This window comes from Fusarium flagelliforme (genome assembly GCF_020744385.1).
Source record: "Fusarium flagelliforme strain FIESC 12 MPI-CAGE-AA-0113 chromosome Unknown B0J16scaffold_1, whole genome shotgun sequence".
In the NCBI taxonomy this organism is placed as follows: domain Eukaryota; kingdom Fungi; phylum Ascomycota; class Sordariomycetes; order Hypocreales; family Nectriaceae; genus Fusarium; species Fusarium flagelliforme.
In genome coordinates, this window is record NW_025763503.1 from 2,361,681 (window position 1) to 2,376,071 (window position 14,391).

General features: G+C 48.1%; 5 protein-coding genes across 5 annotated transcripts; 2 read left to right on the plus strand and 3 right to left on the minus strand.

Annotated features, from left to right (window-relative positions):
• Window positions 1–2,645: 2,645 nt before the first annotated feature.
• Window positions 2,646–4,073, minus strand: B0J16DRAFT_278205 (P-loop containing nucleoside triphosphate hydrolase protein). Its single transcript, XM_046123830.1, has 3 exons — window positions 3,892–4,073; window positions 3,210–3,832; window positions 2,646–3,148 (listed from the first exon to the last, which is right to left on the minus strand). The coding sequence occupies exons 1-3, from the start codon at window positions 3,976–3,978 to the stop codon at window positions 2,800–2,802; spliced, it is 1,059 nt and encodes a 352-aa protein (XP_045988744.1). The 5' UTR covers window positions 3,979–4,073; the 3' UTR covers window positions 2,646–2,799.
• Window positions 4,074–4,174: 101 nt separating this feature from the next.
• B0J16DRAFT_327466 (ribosomal protein L10e/L16) lies at window positions 4,175–5,330 on the minus strand. The gene is made up of 3 exons (XM_046126099.1): window positions 4,817–5,330; window positions 4,623–4,764; window positions 4,175–4,574 (listed from the first exon to the last, which is right to left on the minus strand). Exons 1-3 carry the CDS (start codon window positions 5,246–5,248, stop codon window positions 4,390–4,392), a joined length of 759 nt encoding a protein of 252 aa, XP_045988745.1. The 5' UTR covers window positions 5,249–5,330; the 3' UTR covers window positions 4,175–4,389.
• A 151-nt stretch (window positions 5,331–5,481) lies between these two features.
• On the plus strand, window positions 5,482–9,101 carry B0J16DRAFT_359600 (replication factor RFC1 C terminal domain-containing protein). The gene is made up of 5 exons (XM_046129660.1): window positions 5,482–5,679; window positions 5,733–5,784; window positions 5,833–5,877; window positions 5,930–8,545; window positions 8,598–9,101. The coding sequence occupies exons 1-5, from the start codon at window positions 5,580–5,582 to the stop codon at window positions 8,917–8,919; spliced, it is 3,135 nt and encodes a 1,044-aa protein (XP_045988746.1). The 5' UTR covers window positions 5,482–5,579; the 3' UTR covers window positions 8,920–9,101.
• Window positions 9,102–9,506: 405 nt separating this feature from the next.
• B0J16DRAFT_390953 (uncharacterized protein) lies at window positions 9,507–12,780 on the plus strand (the record flags this gene model as incomplete). Its single annotated transcript, XM_046131908.1, has 9 exons — window positions 9,507–9,615; window positions 9,679–9,744; window positions 9,824–10,664; window positions 10,728–10,969; window positions 11,046–11,117; window positions 11,165–11,229; window positions 11,294–11,882; window positions 11,929–12,086; window positions 12,139–12,780. 9 exons carry the CDS (start codon window positions 9,507–9,509, stop codon window positions 12,778–12,780), a joined length of 2,784 nt encoding a protein of 927 aa, XP_045988747.1.
• Window positions 12,781–13,565: 785 nt separating this feature from the next.
• B0J16DRAFT_13450 (DASH complex subunit Dad1-domain-containing protein) lies at window positions 13,566–14,251 on the minus strand. Its single transcript, XM_046121784.1, has 3 exons — window positions 14,092–14,251; window positions 13,974–14,036; window positions 13,566–13,915 (listed from the first exon to the last, which is right to left on the minus strand). Exons 1-3 carry the CDS (start codon window positions 14,185–14,187, stop codon window positions 13,757–13,759), a joined length of 318 nt encoding a protein of 105 aa, XP_045988748.1. The 5' UTR covers window positions 14,188–14,251; the 3' UTR covers window positions 13,566–13,756.
• Window positions 14,252–14,391: the final 140 nt, after the last annotated feature.

Genomic DNA, 14,391 nt, shown 5'->3' on the forward strand with positions numbered 1-14,391 from the left:
AATTGGATTCTCGGCATTCAAAGTGGCCAATTTACAGTTACAAGACACGGCCTCTGTCCGTGAGAAAAGAGAAACCCTGCTCAGCAACAAGATGCGATATGACGTCGTCAGTGTAAATCAATTGAATATGTGAATTCGGAACTACTATTTCTCGATATTGATTTAACATACGGTTACTTTCTCTGACTGCAATCTACTCATACCAGATCTCATCGGGGCACTTCCGAGACCCTCTGCCCGAGGATGATATGAATCAAGGGCTCTCTTTCTGAAACTTACGTCTCTATGACATACGCAATAGGCTAAAGTAACCAGCGAATCTTCAGAGTATACCCGCGGTGCCTACTATGGATGGTAACGACGCTAAAACAACCTAGAGTGAATCGGCTGCATATTACTTCTGTCGGTCTCAAGTGTGTGGGAATCAAACATTGAATACTATGTCTGATTTCATTGACAAGCCCTCAGTGTCAGATCTAATGCCAACTACAGCAAGACTCTATCTGCGCTTACTGAATGCCGACCTATTCACGGTTACTATCGATGTAGGCCAAGAGAACAAGGTCAGTCTTCAACATCAGACCAACAAAATACTTGCCAACCGCAGCGGATGACGTTTCTGCAACCTTTAGACGATTGCAACCATTTTGTTATGCATCTAGAACCGATTCAAATGCTTCAAGTTCATTGCTACTGCTGCAAGTCACAGCAGGAGAATACTCGGGAACTATTGATAGCCTGCAACGTGGAAGGCGCATGTACTGTCAATCGACGGAGCCGCTACGGGGCCGAAGCGTGGGAAGATGGTGTTGATAAAACATGTTATGTGATTGATGGTCGTAATGGAAGAAGGTGGAGTTTTGGACGGCCGGCAATATAGTGGATACTGGCACAGGTATTGCATCTCGCCAATGCAGGCCTTCATATCCCTGTCGATAAGGAGCCGAAGTCGCTACGAGGTTGACAGCGGTAGGTGTATTTGCTTGTCGAAACCATATAAGTTGAGAGTTGATTCTGTATCAACAGATATCTGGAGCGGCCTTGCAAGTAAGTACTCGATATTCAGTTCCATGCTTCTTAAGCAATAATGTGACGGAAATAGCATTGAGCTCGATCTGTCTCCACTTTCCAGGTTAACCGAGAGGATGGTTGTTGTTATGGTTGCATGGATGTTGAAGAATGGCAGCTGCAGCCGTATCCATAACTGCCCCTCACACCTTCTACCCCCGCATTCAGGGACAAGATCTGGACAACTCCATTGGCGTATTGGAAGCTCCGACCTCGCCTCCAGCTTTCAGGGTCTCATTAATCCTTTCGATTTTCCTCAACAAACTTGGTTTCGATTTAGGACCGGTGACTCTTATTATAATCACATAAAAACCTCAAGATATTGAGTACAGCTAATGCTGATAATCTCTCGCCTCTACTATCCTGATATAACCTAACTTCGCATACAGCTCTCCAAACCACTAGCGATTCGTTTCCTCCGCATCATCGCTAGTTTCTCTCAAGATCATCCTTCTGGTCATCATCCCACACGCCATTCCCCAACTTTAGCCTGTGCCCCAGAGTCTATCCTTGCTGCATGAGGTGTTGATCTGTGCCCCAACGGTCGGCTCGAAGCTCATGTCCTTAGCCGAAGCCACTGAACAGGAAGACATCTGTGGCTACAGTAGCCTTTCCAGCCACGTTTGCTTGTATCTGGGGTATCGCCGCTTGGCCGTAGTATTTATTCGGCACTCGACCGAGAGGTTAATCAAGTGGTGTTGTCCAGCGAATGGAACTTGTCCGTTACAACAGCCGCTTTACCTTTGCTTATACAGTGTTTTGCACCTGATACTTCGCCTCAAATTTAGCTGGCTCCCTTTGCTTTCGGATGCCAGTTCTAGTTTCCTCTTACCCAGTCAGCCTCAGTCAAGGATTCCCGAGGCTATTCTCTAGTCTCCTGCCACCCAGGGCCTCGTGGAAGCACGGTATGCATGCCTTTAGCTAAGAGCCATCTGTCCTACAGGGCCCCGGTATATTGTCTTTCTGATAATATGTTTTTGTAGGAACTGTTTCTCGGGATCTTAGCACTATAATATGGAATACCCTAGGATGTATTCACAACCGTATAGCTGTGTTATCGCATCAACTCATGCGTGAACGGGTTCAAGCTTCCACAAAAGCCCACCCCTATAAAACCACCAGCATATAATCGATCTTTATGGAGTAGCGTTGTCCGATCTTAGTTGAGCTTTTGCAAACAAAGCGACTATTCTTTTGCGTTAAATCATCTTGGCTCATGCAGTATGCTTAGGGCTACAGGACTGTTCACATACAATGCTTGGCCTACGCATATATTACACAAGGTGTTGAGGAACTGTGACACCTTCCAAGACATCAATTAACTATCAGCGACCAATAGAATGACTCTCATCACTCCATTCGTCATTAGCCAGGTACCGTACGCCTTGGCATGGTTCCATTTTCCCATACCAGTCCGCGCTTTCATCGTAGAACTTCCGATGCCAGGTCTTGGGCTCCACGGCTTGTCATCAAGCAGGTAGGCTATTGGCATTGGAACTAGCCGAACGTGTATACACAGGAATATTGGCATGCATACCCTAGAATCTCAGGGGCCGTGGAAAAGCATTTTTCTAACACACGTATGTATTTATTGGCCCCAGCCGGTATAACAAACCATAGCCGGCAAGTTAGATCATTGCTAACAATCATATTAATAGAGTAGAGCCCCGTCAACTCCTGTAGGTGTGTACAACATGAACCTTCCTAAACGCCGAACACACTCTAGGGTAATTACATATCCATGCTCATCAAATACATCTCGACAATCCTCATGAACTTTGCCACAAAGGCCTCCAGATGGAAGATGACCTTTGTGCCTGTCTTGATACGATGCTCGTAAAAGGCCGCCCACTGAATCACCTCCCCTTTCAATCCATCATCGACGAGAGCAATTAGCTTGAAAGCCAAAGTCTTGAGAATGGTAGTAGGGGGGATGCAGTGCGTCAACAGATCGTAGAGCTTCGACCTCACCTGCAGGATTCTGGCTGGTGTGTGTTCTTCGTAGATCTCCTTCGCAATCTGACCGATAAGGGCCTCCCAATCAGCAGGCGGAATAGGTGTGCTATCCGTGACTTTCTCGCTGTTAAATATGTTAGGTCCTCGTTCCATGTTTCGTTTAACATTACTTGGTGTAAACGTACTTTTGTGCATGGACAGCTTCATACATGAGCAAAGCTCGTCGTAGGTTGCGCCCGCTTTCCTCGGCTATTCGCTGGTGTAGACCCTCAACCAAAGGCCAGCCCTCCTTTTTGGCCGAAACGGCCAGCACATCGCATATCTCCTCATGGCTCGGGGCCGCTACCCTGACTAGTAGAGTTCTTGAGCGAATCGGAGCAATGATATTGGCAGTCGAATTCGCCAAGAGGATCAGTCGAAGATTGGGCGAGTATTTTTCCATCGTTCGTCGCAGAGCTGCTTGTGCGTCTCTTGTAAGGTGATCTGCTTCGTTGATGACCACCACCTTGAACTTCTGCTTGGCTGATTGATCCACCTGTTGTGTCTGCGCTACCTCCTTGAGAAGGTCCTGAACCACAACTCTGTCATAATTTCCAACATCGGACGGTGTGATCTCGAGGTGGTAGATGGAGGCGACAATGTTGAACTCGAGCTTGCGGTTGCTGGTCGTCTGGAATACTCGGGCGTCGATCTTGATCTTCTCCACACCAGGTCCGTAAAGCTCTTTCAGCGTAGCGACGATTCGGGTTTTCTTTCCAGCACCTGAAGGGCCATATACCAGTAAGTGTGGAAAGTCACCGCTCTGGGCCTAATATGGACGCTGTGTCAATGAAGTTGCCCTTTCATAGTGCCAGTTTGTTTACTTACAAGAGAGCGAAGTCGCTCTGATAGCTCGTCATGATATGTGAGGGCATCGAGCGACCGAGGTCGGTGCTTGTCAACAATAAGGGCCATTGTGGAAGCTGTTTAATCTGATGATGAGAATTGTGCAGAGACAGCTTTTTGGTAGTGGCAGGAAGACGCGTTGTCGCGTAAAGTGAATGATAGCCTGGAATTGAAGATGGCCCGTGCACACTCTCCACCAGGATACCGTTCAGCAGGCAACGGCGCCATGACTTAGAGCGAGGATTGAGGTCTGCTAAGATCCGAGCTGTATCTGACTGCATTGCTTATTCACCTGGGACGCTCGTTCTCACACAATTTTACTTGGAACTCCGACGTGGAAAGGTCCATCATTCTTTGAACTGATGCTGATTTGTCTAATTGCAAATCAATTGGAAGATCCTGAATATGGTATTCGTACAAGTTACAGCCAGCTCTACACCTCTATAATTTACAAGGCGTTCATTTCATCATTTCAGCCCTCTAAGGGTTGCGCGAAGCCTCGGATGTGCTTCCAACCGGTGTCTCCGTTGTGGTTTTTTGAGCCTCCAGTAGCTCTACAGGAGCAATGTGTCGTCGAGGTCTCTTCAAATCTTCCAGAGTCACGCCATCCAGCTTGGTGATTCCAACCACTGGAGGATCTCCCCTCTTTACAAATTCCCACTGGCCTGGCAATCATTAGTCGGGTTCCTTAAACAGAATTGCAAGCTATTTACCGGGAAGCTTGTTACCAGCCAAGCGGAAGGCATCCCTCACAACTTGCTCGTGAAGTCGTCCTCGAATCTCGAACAGGATCTGGCTTACAGCCATTCGGGTGGCCCAATGGTCGAAAGAACCCTTACCCTTACCCATACGCATCTGCAAACTCATGAGAACTTGTCCCGCCTTAAATTAAAAGAGCCTTCCTTACATCGTTACCGCTGACGTAAACACCGACGTTACAGTTCTTTCGCTTGTATAGTCGATATTTTTGTCCTCGAAGTCGCACTTTAATCGTGTCCTCGGCCATCTTCAATTGCTTTGCGCTGATTCTTCGGTGGTGATCCGTCATTCTGAGACCATACTCGCCAAACAGAACTGTCGTACCCTTGGTAGAACCACCCGTAGCCACACGAGGCCGTCCCTTAGCCATCTTCTTCTTTCGGTTCAAATTGGGTTCCAGCCAGCTGCCCAGCATCGATGAGGTCGTCGAAAAGGCTCGGACATTTTGAAGTCGTCGGGTCGCATCGAGAGTCTTTGACGATTGCTGAAGGGGCGCACGGAGTTGTCTCAAAGGTGAAGAGGTACATAACCTCAAGCCCTGGAAGGCATTGAGCAATGCCGATGTACTCGTGGGCTTCATCTCGGCGGTCGGGGGTTGGCTTGAACTGCCTCGAACAACGGAGCTCTAGAAAATCTTCCCCGATGCCGAAGGTGGGCTAAGGTGGGCTGAAGTGGCCTGAAAATCAAGGCCCCAACATCTGTGAACCACTTTAGCTGGAAGTCACGCACCTCGCGTCAGATTCGCGTCCAGAAGGAGCTAACGTGCACGTCACTAGACTCGAAGTTCTAGGCTGCTCCTGATTGCCTGGGATTCACGCATTCACTTCTCACCCAGGCAACATCACCAAAAAGGCATAAAAAGTGTCGATGCGCTTCTTCGATCAGCATTGAAGCATCCATCATCACTCAAAATGCCTTCTGACATTCGTTCTTTCTTTGGGCCAAAGGGTGGTAGTGCCCCGAAACCAGCTCCTAGAAAAGCCGAGGAGCTGGCCAAGAGCAAGCGTACAAGTAGGTCATCTTATTTACTTTCTGATCTTAAGAGTGTACTAACCATAGTATAGAAGGAAGAAAAGTTGTTGAAGACAGCGAAGATGATGACGATGAGCCAGCAGAGTATGTTATCTTAATGTTCTTTGTTTACTAAGTCTAACATCAAAATAGAGTAAAGAAACCAGCAGCTAAAGCCGCCCCCATGAAAAAAACCAAGTTTGCTCTCACCTTGAATCCCACCAATTGGTTCCCTTCTAACTTTTCAAAGGGACGACGAACCTAAAGGCGTGGCTATATCCGCCGACGATTATTTTGCTTCGAACAAGACCAGTAAACCTACCAAATCGGCAACACCTAAAAAGCCTGCAGCTAAAGCTGAAGTTCCGGTTCGATCGAGCCCCCGAGGAAATGCTGCGGCTGCGAAATCCTCAGCACCAGCGAAGAATGGAAAAACGACTACACGAAAAACCACGACCCATCATGCGGCTGATCAAGATTCTGATGCGTATATGGATGACGGAGACGAAGATGATGGCGATATTTTTGCAGCTGACGCCAAAGGTCGAAGCAAGCGCAAGAATGATGACTACGAAGAGGATGAGTCCGAGGAAGAGGCCCTCCCTAAACCCAAGCGAATAGCTACACGAGGCCGTCAGGCTGCTGTCAAGAAAGAAGATTCCGAAGACGACGTAAAGCCTGCGGCCGCCAGCAAGAAACGAAAGTCGCCTCTCGAAGATTCGGAAGAGTCAGAAGAAGAGGCTCCTCGCAAGAAGACCGCCACTGCTAAATCAAAAGCTCCAGCCAAACCCCGAGCTCCCCGAGCAAAGAAGGCCGATGAACCAGAAGATGCCGAGATCAAAGACATCCTTGACAGTGTTGCTACTGTTCGGGCTCCTACGCCACCACCAAAGGATCCCGATGTCAAGTTCGATTGGCGAAAGAATGCATTTGGAGGCGGCAACGCAGCTGCCCAGCCAGCTTCAGGCTCAGTCGAGCTCCCCGAGGGCGAGGAAGAGTGCCTTGCTGGTCTAAGCTTTGTCTTCACAGGTGTCTTGCAGTGTATCAGCCGTGATGATGGACAGGCTCTTGTCAAAAGATATGGTGGCAAAGTTGTTGGCCAACCGAGCAGCAAGACAAGCTTTGTGGTCCTTGGAGAAGACGCTGGCCCAAGCAAGCTGGCAAAAATTAAGTCTCATGGCATCAAGACGATTGATGAGAACGGACTTTTCGACTTGATTCGCAAACTTCCTGCATTTGGAGGGGGCGGCAAAGGGGCTCAGAAGGCCCAAGAGAAGAAAAAGGCCGACGAAGACAAAGTAAAGAAACAAGTTGCCGAAATGGAAGCCGAAGAGAAAGCCCGCAAAGCCGAGGCTGCAAAGGCTGCAAAGAAAGCTGCAGTCGCTGGGGGAGCACCTGTAAAGCCCGCGGCAGCTCCTCCTGTACAGCTACTAACCTCCAAATATGCACCAACGCAGCTCAGCCATATTTGTGGTAACAAGGCCCAGGTTGAAAAGATCCAGTTGTGGCTCAGAAACTGGCCCAAAAACAAGAAATACAACTTCCAGCGACGAGGCGCGGATGGGATGGGTGGTGAGCGCGCTATCATCGTCTCTGGCCCTCCCGGAATTGGAAAGACGACGGCTGCCCACCTAGCTGCCAAGCTGGAAGGTTATGATGTTTTGGAGAGCAACGCCAGTGACTCTCGAAGCAAGAAGCTCGTTGAGAACGGTGTGAGTGATGTGATGAACAATACTTCGCTTCTCGGATACTTTGCTGGAGACGGCAAGGATGTTGATGCGACCAAGAAGAAGATTGTCCTCATTATGGATGAGGTCGATGGTATGTCTGCAGGTGACCGTGGAGGTGTCGGCGCTTTGGCCAAGTTCTGCAAGAAGACTGAAATTCCTCTTATTCTCATCTGTAACGAACGAAAACTCCCCAAGATGAAACCTTTTGACCATGTCGCATTCGACATTCGATTCAATCGTCCAACTGTTGACCAGGTCCGATCCCGCATTATGACGATTTGCCATAGAGAAGGCCTCAAACTCCCACCTGCTGTGGTGGATGCGCTTATTGAAGGAAGCAACAAAGATATCCGACAAATTATCAACATGATTTCCACAGCGAAGCTGGACCAGACAAGTATGGACTATGACCAAACCAAGACCATGTCGAAGGCTTGGGAGAAACATGTCATCCTCAAGCCATGGGATATCTGTCAAAAGATGCTAGCTGGTGGTCTTTTCGCTCCTGCGAGCAAATCGACACTCAACGACAAAATTGAGCTTTACTTCAATGACCACGAATTCAGTTATCTCATGATCCAGGAGAACTATCTTCGAACAAAGCCTATGGCTCTCAACGGGAAGGGTTACACTCAACGTGAGCACAACCTTAAAGCTCTTGAGCTGTTCGATAATGCGGCAGAGAGCATCAGTGATGGAGATCTGGTTGACCGCATGATTCATGGACCTCAGCAGCAGTGGAGTCTTATGCCCACACATGCCGTCTTCAGTACGGTTCGCCCAGCCAGCTTCATCGCGGGTCAACTTATGGGATCCAACTTTACATCCTGGCTCGGCAATAACAGCAAGTACGGAAGACTTGGTAGATCTATTCGAGAAGTTCACTCTCACATGCGCCTCCGATCTTCTGGCGACCATAACGAGATTCGCCAGCAGTACCTGCCTATACTGTGGACACAGCTTGTCGATCGACTTCAGAATCAAGGTGTGGATGGCGTGGGAGAAGTCATCGATCTTATGGATAGCTACTTCCTGACCCGAGAAGATTTTGATGCCGTCCTGGAACTCGGCGTTGGAACCATGAGCGAGGACCGAGTCAAGATCGAGACGAAGACCAAGGCTGCCTTCACCAGAACGTAAGTAGACCGCCTACGCATTTTCTAGCACGAAACTGATAAATCTTTACAGATACAACGCGATGAGCCATCCTATCCCTTTCATGAAGGCCAGCAATGTCACCGCCCCGAAGGCTCAGCCTAAGGAAGTCCCTGATCTCGAGGAGGCCGTTGAAGACGACGACGCTGAAGTTGTTGAAGGACCTGAAGCAGACGAAGACGACGACGACATAGACTTCAAGAAGGACAAGTACATCAAGAAACCAAAAGCCAAGAAGGCTACAAAGAAGACAAGCAAGGCCGCTGCTGCTGACGAAGACGACGAGGAAGACAAGCCCAAGCGAGGACGGGCCAAGGCCAAGGCCACTGGTACTAAAGCTAAGGCGAAGAAATAAGAGAGTAGAAGATTCATTGCATTGTGGGTATGTAAATAATATTTAGGCGTGGTTTATTGTCGGTTAGTTGCTACGGGCCAGTTACCGGTTAATATGGCGAGGGTAGGGAAAAGGAGTCTACGGCTACGAGCGAGCGCTCGTATTATGTATTGTACTATCATCATTAAGACGCATAATTTATCCACTACACTGCACCAATTGTGTGAATGAAAATGATATTGTTATGAAGATGCCCTGGCACTGCCAGAATCTTTGTCAGTATTGGCACTGCCAGAATGTTGATTGGTATTGGCACTGCTGTGCCAGCTGCCATCGTTCTCCTGTTCCCAAGCTGCCAGCTGCCAGCCAGTGCTAACGCAATATTCTATTTGATAGGTTGTTCTTCTGTTGTTCACAGTTATCCTTCGTTATCCCTCTCTCTCTTGTTCCCTTACACCTTCTCCTTTCCCCCAGAACAACAACTTCACCCACCACTTTTGTAACCTTTTATCTTACATACCTCCACCAACATTAACTTTATCATCCTTCTACTATTGCTTGGCTATACGTAATTTCTTCTCAAGCTTTTGGAGACCCGAGCTGTCACGATGCAGGGCTCGGTGTCGTTCCCTGCTGCCCTTGGCAGTAACCTGTGGATCGCGAACTTCCTCGACAAGTACCGCGATGATGAAGGCGTTCATGTTTCATCTTCTGAATGTAAGTCGAGTGATTATAAGAACAGTCATAAAATGGAATCGCATGTTGTTAACACTGTTCTAGCTCAACCTTCCAAGAACGAAGCGAAGTTTCAGAAGCTCTATCGCAAGGCCACAGCCGAACTACGAAGTAAGTTTAACACTCTTCAGAACCCCTATCAAAAGAGAACACGCCAAACTTAATTCATGTACTGACATTTAATTCGAAGGTGTCTTTAATGATGATAAATCAAGCGGCAATTCTGACTTAAACGGTGAGCACAGCACTCTGGCTCCTTTGTTGCCCTATCCTCTTGTTCGCACGTCTGACCTCGGTCCTCTCACAGTCGAACAACCTACCACTACGCATAACGCAGAACACACCAAGAAGTCAAGTTGGTATGCCATCTTTGATACAAAGTCCGGTAACAAGCTCCATAAGCGAACTCGCTCTGCGCCAACGAGCCACTACGTTCCCCACGTTCTCGAAACTATCGGGGAAGAGCCGGACTATCACGAGACAGCTGCCTTCCAATCATTTTTAATGGCCGCTCAAGACAGTGAGAGCGGACCTGAGGCTACTGCCACGGTCCCAGACAACACTGGTGGTCATGTTTCTCCAGATGGCGATGATGTTTCTATCAACACAACCTGTACTGTCATCATTCGACGAGCAGCCTTCAACGACAGCACAGTAGAGAACCGAACTGATTCCGATCAAGAACTAAAGCCAATTTCTCAAAAAACCGAGCGACGCAAGACCGTATCGTTCGATATTGAGCCTTCCAGCGAACTTCCCCAGTCGCAAATCGAATGCAGCGGCGCTCTACTCACCCCTTCCATCGTTGAGGGAATAGGCAACGACAGCCCTGACCCGAAGCAAAAGAAGAGGAAGAGATCCAAGAGCATCAACTCAATCCTCTCCGTCATTGGCAAAGTCCGAAAACTCGCTAAGAAGAAGTTGGCTATCGAGCAGCCTATTGAGCAGGCTACCGAGTCGCGAAGACCCATACTTCGCCATAAGGGCGCAAAGCTTAACAACTGGAAGAATGATGATGCTAAAATGAACGAGTAAGTTATTGCTTTTTATTTTGACTATTAACAATGTTGACAAAACTAATGATCTCTTGACAGGAATACCGGCGACAACCATCCTACCCTCCAGTGGGACCCCCCCGAACAAGACAATGCCATGGACGACTTGTTGAGAAACTTTTCTGGAGCTCTTAACTTCCCTGATAACAATGAAACCGGAGCACCTTACTTCGTTTCTTATGGTAAAGAACTAACCAATCTCCCCGACTTTGACAAATCTGTCGAAGATCTGGCACCAAGGCCAGCTATGCAACTGAACTTTGGACGATCACTCTCCCATTGTAAGTTTATGCCACGTAAGATACTTGAGGGATATTACTTGCATATTGTTTGCTGAATATTTGCTAACATGACTAGGTTCCCATGATTCCATTTGCAACCCCAAGCGAAGATCCAACGGCAATCATGGTCCTAAGGAGGCAATCAAAGGTAGGCTCACTATATGTACCTAGTTAGCCCTCACTGACCATTCTCAGAAAACTCCTCCTTGATGAGCGATGAGGAAGCTCACGATATTCCTACCATTGAGACCGAGTTGCAAGTAAGTCAAATATGTCACTGCGACACGAATCATTTAGAAAAGTGCATCTAACAATAGCTTGTAGGCTTTCGCGCGCCACCGTCAATGCATAGAGCGAATCAAGGGGATTTACGATCGCCAAGGCATTGGTCGAACTGGTAAATTTCCCGAGTCTAAGCCGTCTCTTTACAAGGCAGACGAACAGCGCCAGCTTCGCGAAATGACTGAAGACCTCAAGCGACCCCCGAAAGAACTTCAGCCTGAGGAAAACAAGCCCCAGTGCCATGACGAAGGCCTCTCCAAGAGCGCAGACGGATCCAGTAACAAAGCACAGGGCCAGCTGACCGTTAATACGAGCCCTAACCAAGAGGCTTCTGACGACCAAGTCCTCACGCCTGAAGACATTGCTATCCCCTCCATCGAGGTCCCTCACGATGAGCAGCGAGTCAAGCAGGACAATGAAATCGCCCCTAAGACTGATGATCTGTCTGTTGCCAAATTGGAAACCGATACCGATACCGAAACTAACACAGACACCAGCGCCGACACGGGCAACGTTCTTCCTAACGAGCCTCTGACTGTGGCTGCTTTGAAAGATCTTGAGAATGAGCAATACTCCGCCTTCTTCAAATCACTCCAACAGGTTCGAGAGAAGAGTCCTGACCGATTCTGCAGTAAGCAAATGCCATCCTCCACTGTTAACATTACTGACTTTCATAGGTCGTCAGGGCGCTGTGGGTATACGTGCCTGGATTGCCCAAATCCGTGAACATGACGACATGGAACGTGACGAAGCTGCCGAAAGGTTCTTCGAATACACCCCTTCCAGTGAAGTGAACGACGATACCCTGTCCGAACTTGACCATTTCCCTAGCATGGTAAGTGTGCCCCCATTTGCTCACAGCTCCCGTTACTAACCCCAGCTTCCAGGTCGAGACCATGTTTGCCCTGCAACATCCCGATTGCCCACCAATTCGAGGTACCGATGCTGAACAGGCGAAGGTAGATTGGAACGATTATGTCATGGTTATGGATTTTGCGAACACGGCCAAGGAAACCCTACACTCACAGGTTCTTTCCTCACTCACTCGTAATGAACTCATTGAAGACGAATGTGACCGCGCCGAACGCGTTACTTACCTTCATCGACAGAAAAAAGCCCTCGAGACCGAAGAGGCTCAAGCAGCTAAGCGCCGCTACGTCCGAAAAGTCTGTCGTCAGTTCGAGAAGGCTCTTGATGAAGTCCAGCGCCGCTCCGAGATGGTAAAAAAGGAGGCTGACGACGCCCAACGGTGCGTGAAGTACCTTCAACGCAGCTACGACGAGATGGAGGAAAGCATCCACCGAAACACTGAAGCTCTTGGATATCAACGTGCGGACAATATTGTCGACGCTATGGAGCTCATCAAGAAGACCGAGCGGGAGGAAAACATTGACATCCGCCAGATCGAGCGCCGTGACCTCGCTGAGCCAGAGAGTCCCGACTCCTACGGCGCCTCCGAATACTACGGCCCCAAGGCTAAGACCAACGAGGATCTTGAGCCCGAGAACCCCAGCGATCTCTTTTTCTAATCCATACCCTCTACTCAAGGGGCTATGAGCATGGCGAAGTACCTGCAACAGCAGACATGGGAAACGAAAACATAAAAAAGAAAAAGGAGAAAAAAAAAGAAAAACATATACGACTCACGACTTACGCCTGGCGAAGTTCAATGATACCCAAGGATACCCCTCTTGTTTGGATCCTATGTCTTGATCACAGAATTGGCAGATGACCTCAGATCAACTGATATTTCAGGATTGCGAGCGATTTTCTAACTTGTCCTTATACTATCTGAGGCTAACGATGAGCCAAATATTGGTAGACCATTGGAGCAGCGAATGTCCGCGCCCACTGATTATTGCAACGACGAACGTTCTGATTTCTATACCTACCCCCCTGAATATTCTATTATAGCGACCGGCCAAAATGCCAGAGTCACAGCGCATGCGCCCAGATGATACACTTTTTGTTTTACTTTTACTATATGAGGATGATGCACGAACTGATGCTAGACCAGACGGACGCTAGCGAAATGGGAATGAATTACGATACCGAATGAGGCGAGCCCCAAGGTCGCGATGAGCGATTGACGCCATCAATGTTGCTGTAAGCCCATCATTTGTAGGTTTTGGTCTGTCTTATGATTGGAGTAATCTACGAGCTGGTCTTTGGGAAAGATTTGCTATCCTGGTTCTGAGTCCTGCTTGTATAACATACCATTGAGAGAAGAGCCTTTTGTTTTCTTTCGTACAGATTGTACAGAAAAGATAGGAAGCAGAGAAATATAGATAGTTAGACAGACAAAAGAGCGGAACAAAATGTTTTACAGCTCCTTGTGCAGGCAATAGATACATGTGTTGATAACAGTAATACACGATTTTTTATGGAATCTAAACCTACAAAATCTATGCATCCGGGATTTTGTGCTTGTGGTATTTCATGTGCAATTCATTCATTCATGTCTCTTCGACACGGGGTATCATATCAATAATCATCCAACCCTTATCAAGCACCCTCATGCTTCACCGTCGTGTCTCCTTCCATAGTTTCATCAGGCCGTTCTGTTTGGTCAGCCTGCGTCTCGCCCTCTGCCTTTTCATCTTTGCCCATGACGTTCTCAAACTGCGACCAAAGCGCTTCGACCGAAGAAAATTCGTTGCCGACCTGCATGAACCCATTAGCTTAACTGCTCCATAAATGCGAAAAGAGTGATTGTTCGTACCGCGGTAACTGCCTCGAGGGATCTGTTTAGTTTGTTGATATTGGCTAGGACATGCTCGAAGCTCTGCGGATTAACTATCAATAGCTGTTTTGTAGTGCCTGGTCAGGGGGTAACTTGCCATTGCAATCTCGCCAATCAGTGCTTCACGTTGCTGTTCGAAGTAAGTCTTCTCATGACCGCCCATAGCGGATGCGGATCTTGAATGAGAAGCCATGATACGAGTGTTTCCGATTATCTTTGAAGTTTGTGTAAGGTTGTCGTTGAATTTAACGCGGTTGGCGCGTCTTGGTTTTGGTGGGGTTGTTTACTTATGGCGTACATACTTTTTAGGTAGTGGGGTCACCTGTCATGATACAAAAGGGACCAAGGTATGGGGTAATTGAGCAGAAGACTACAAGCGTAGCTAAACCAGTCATCA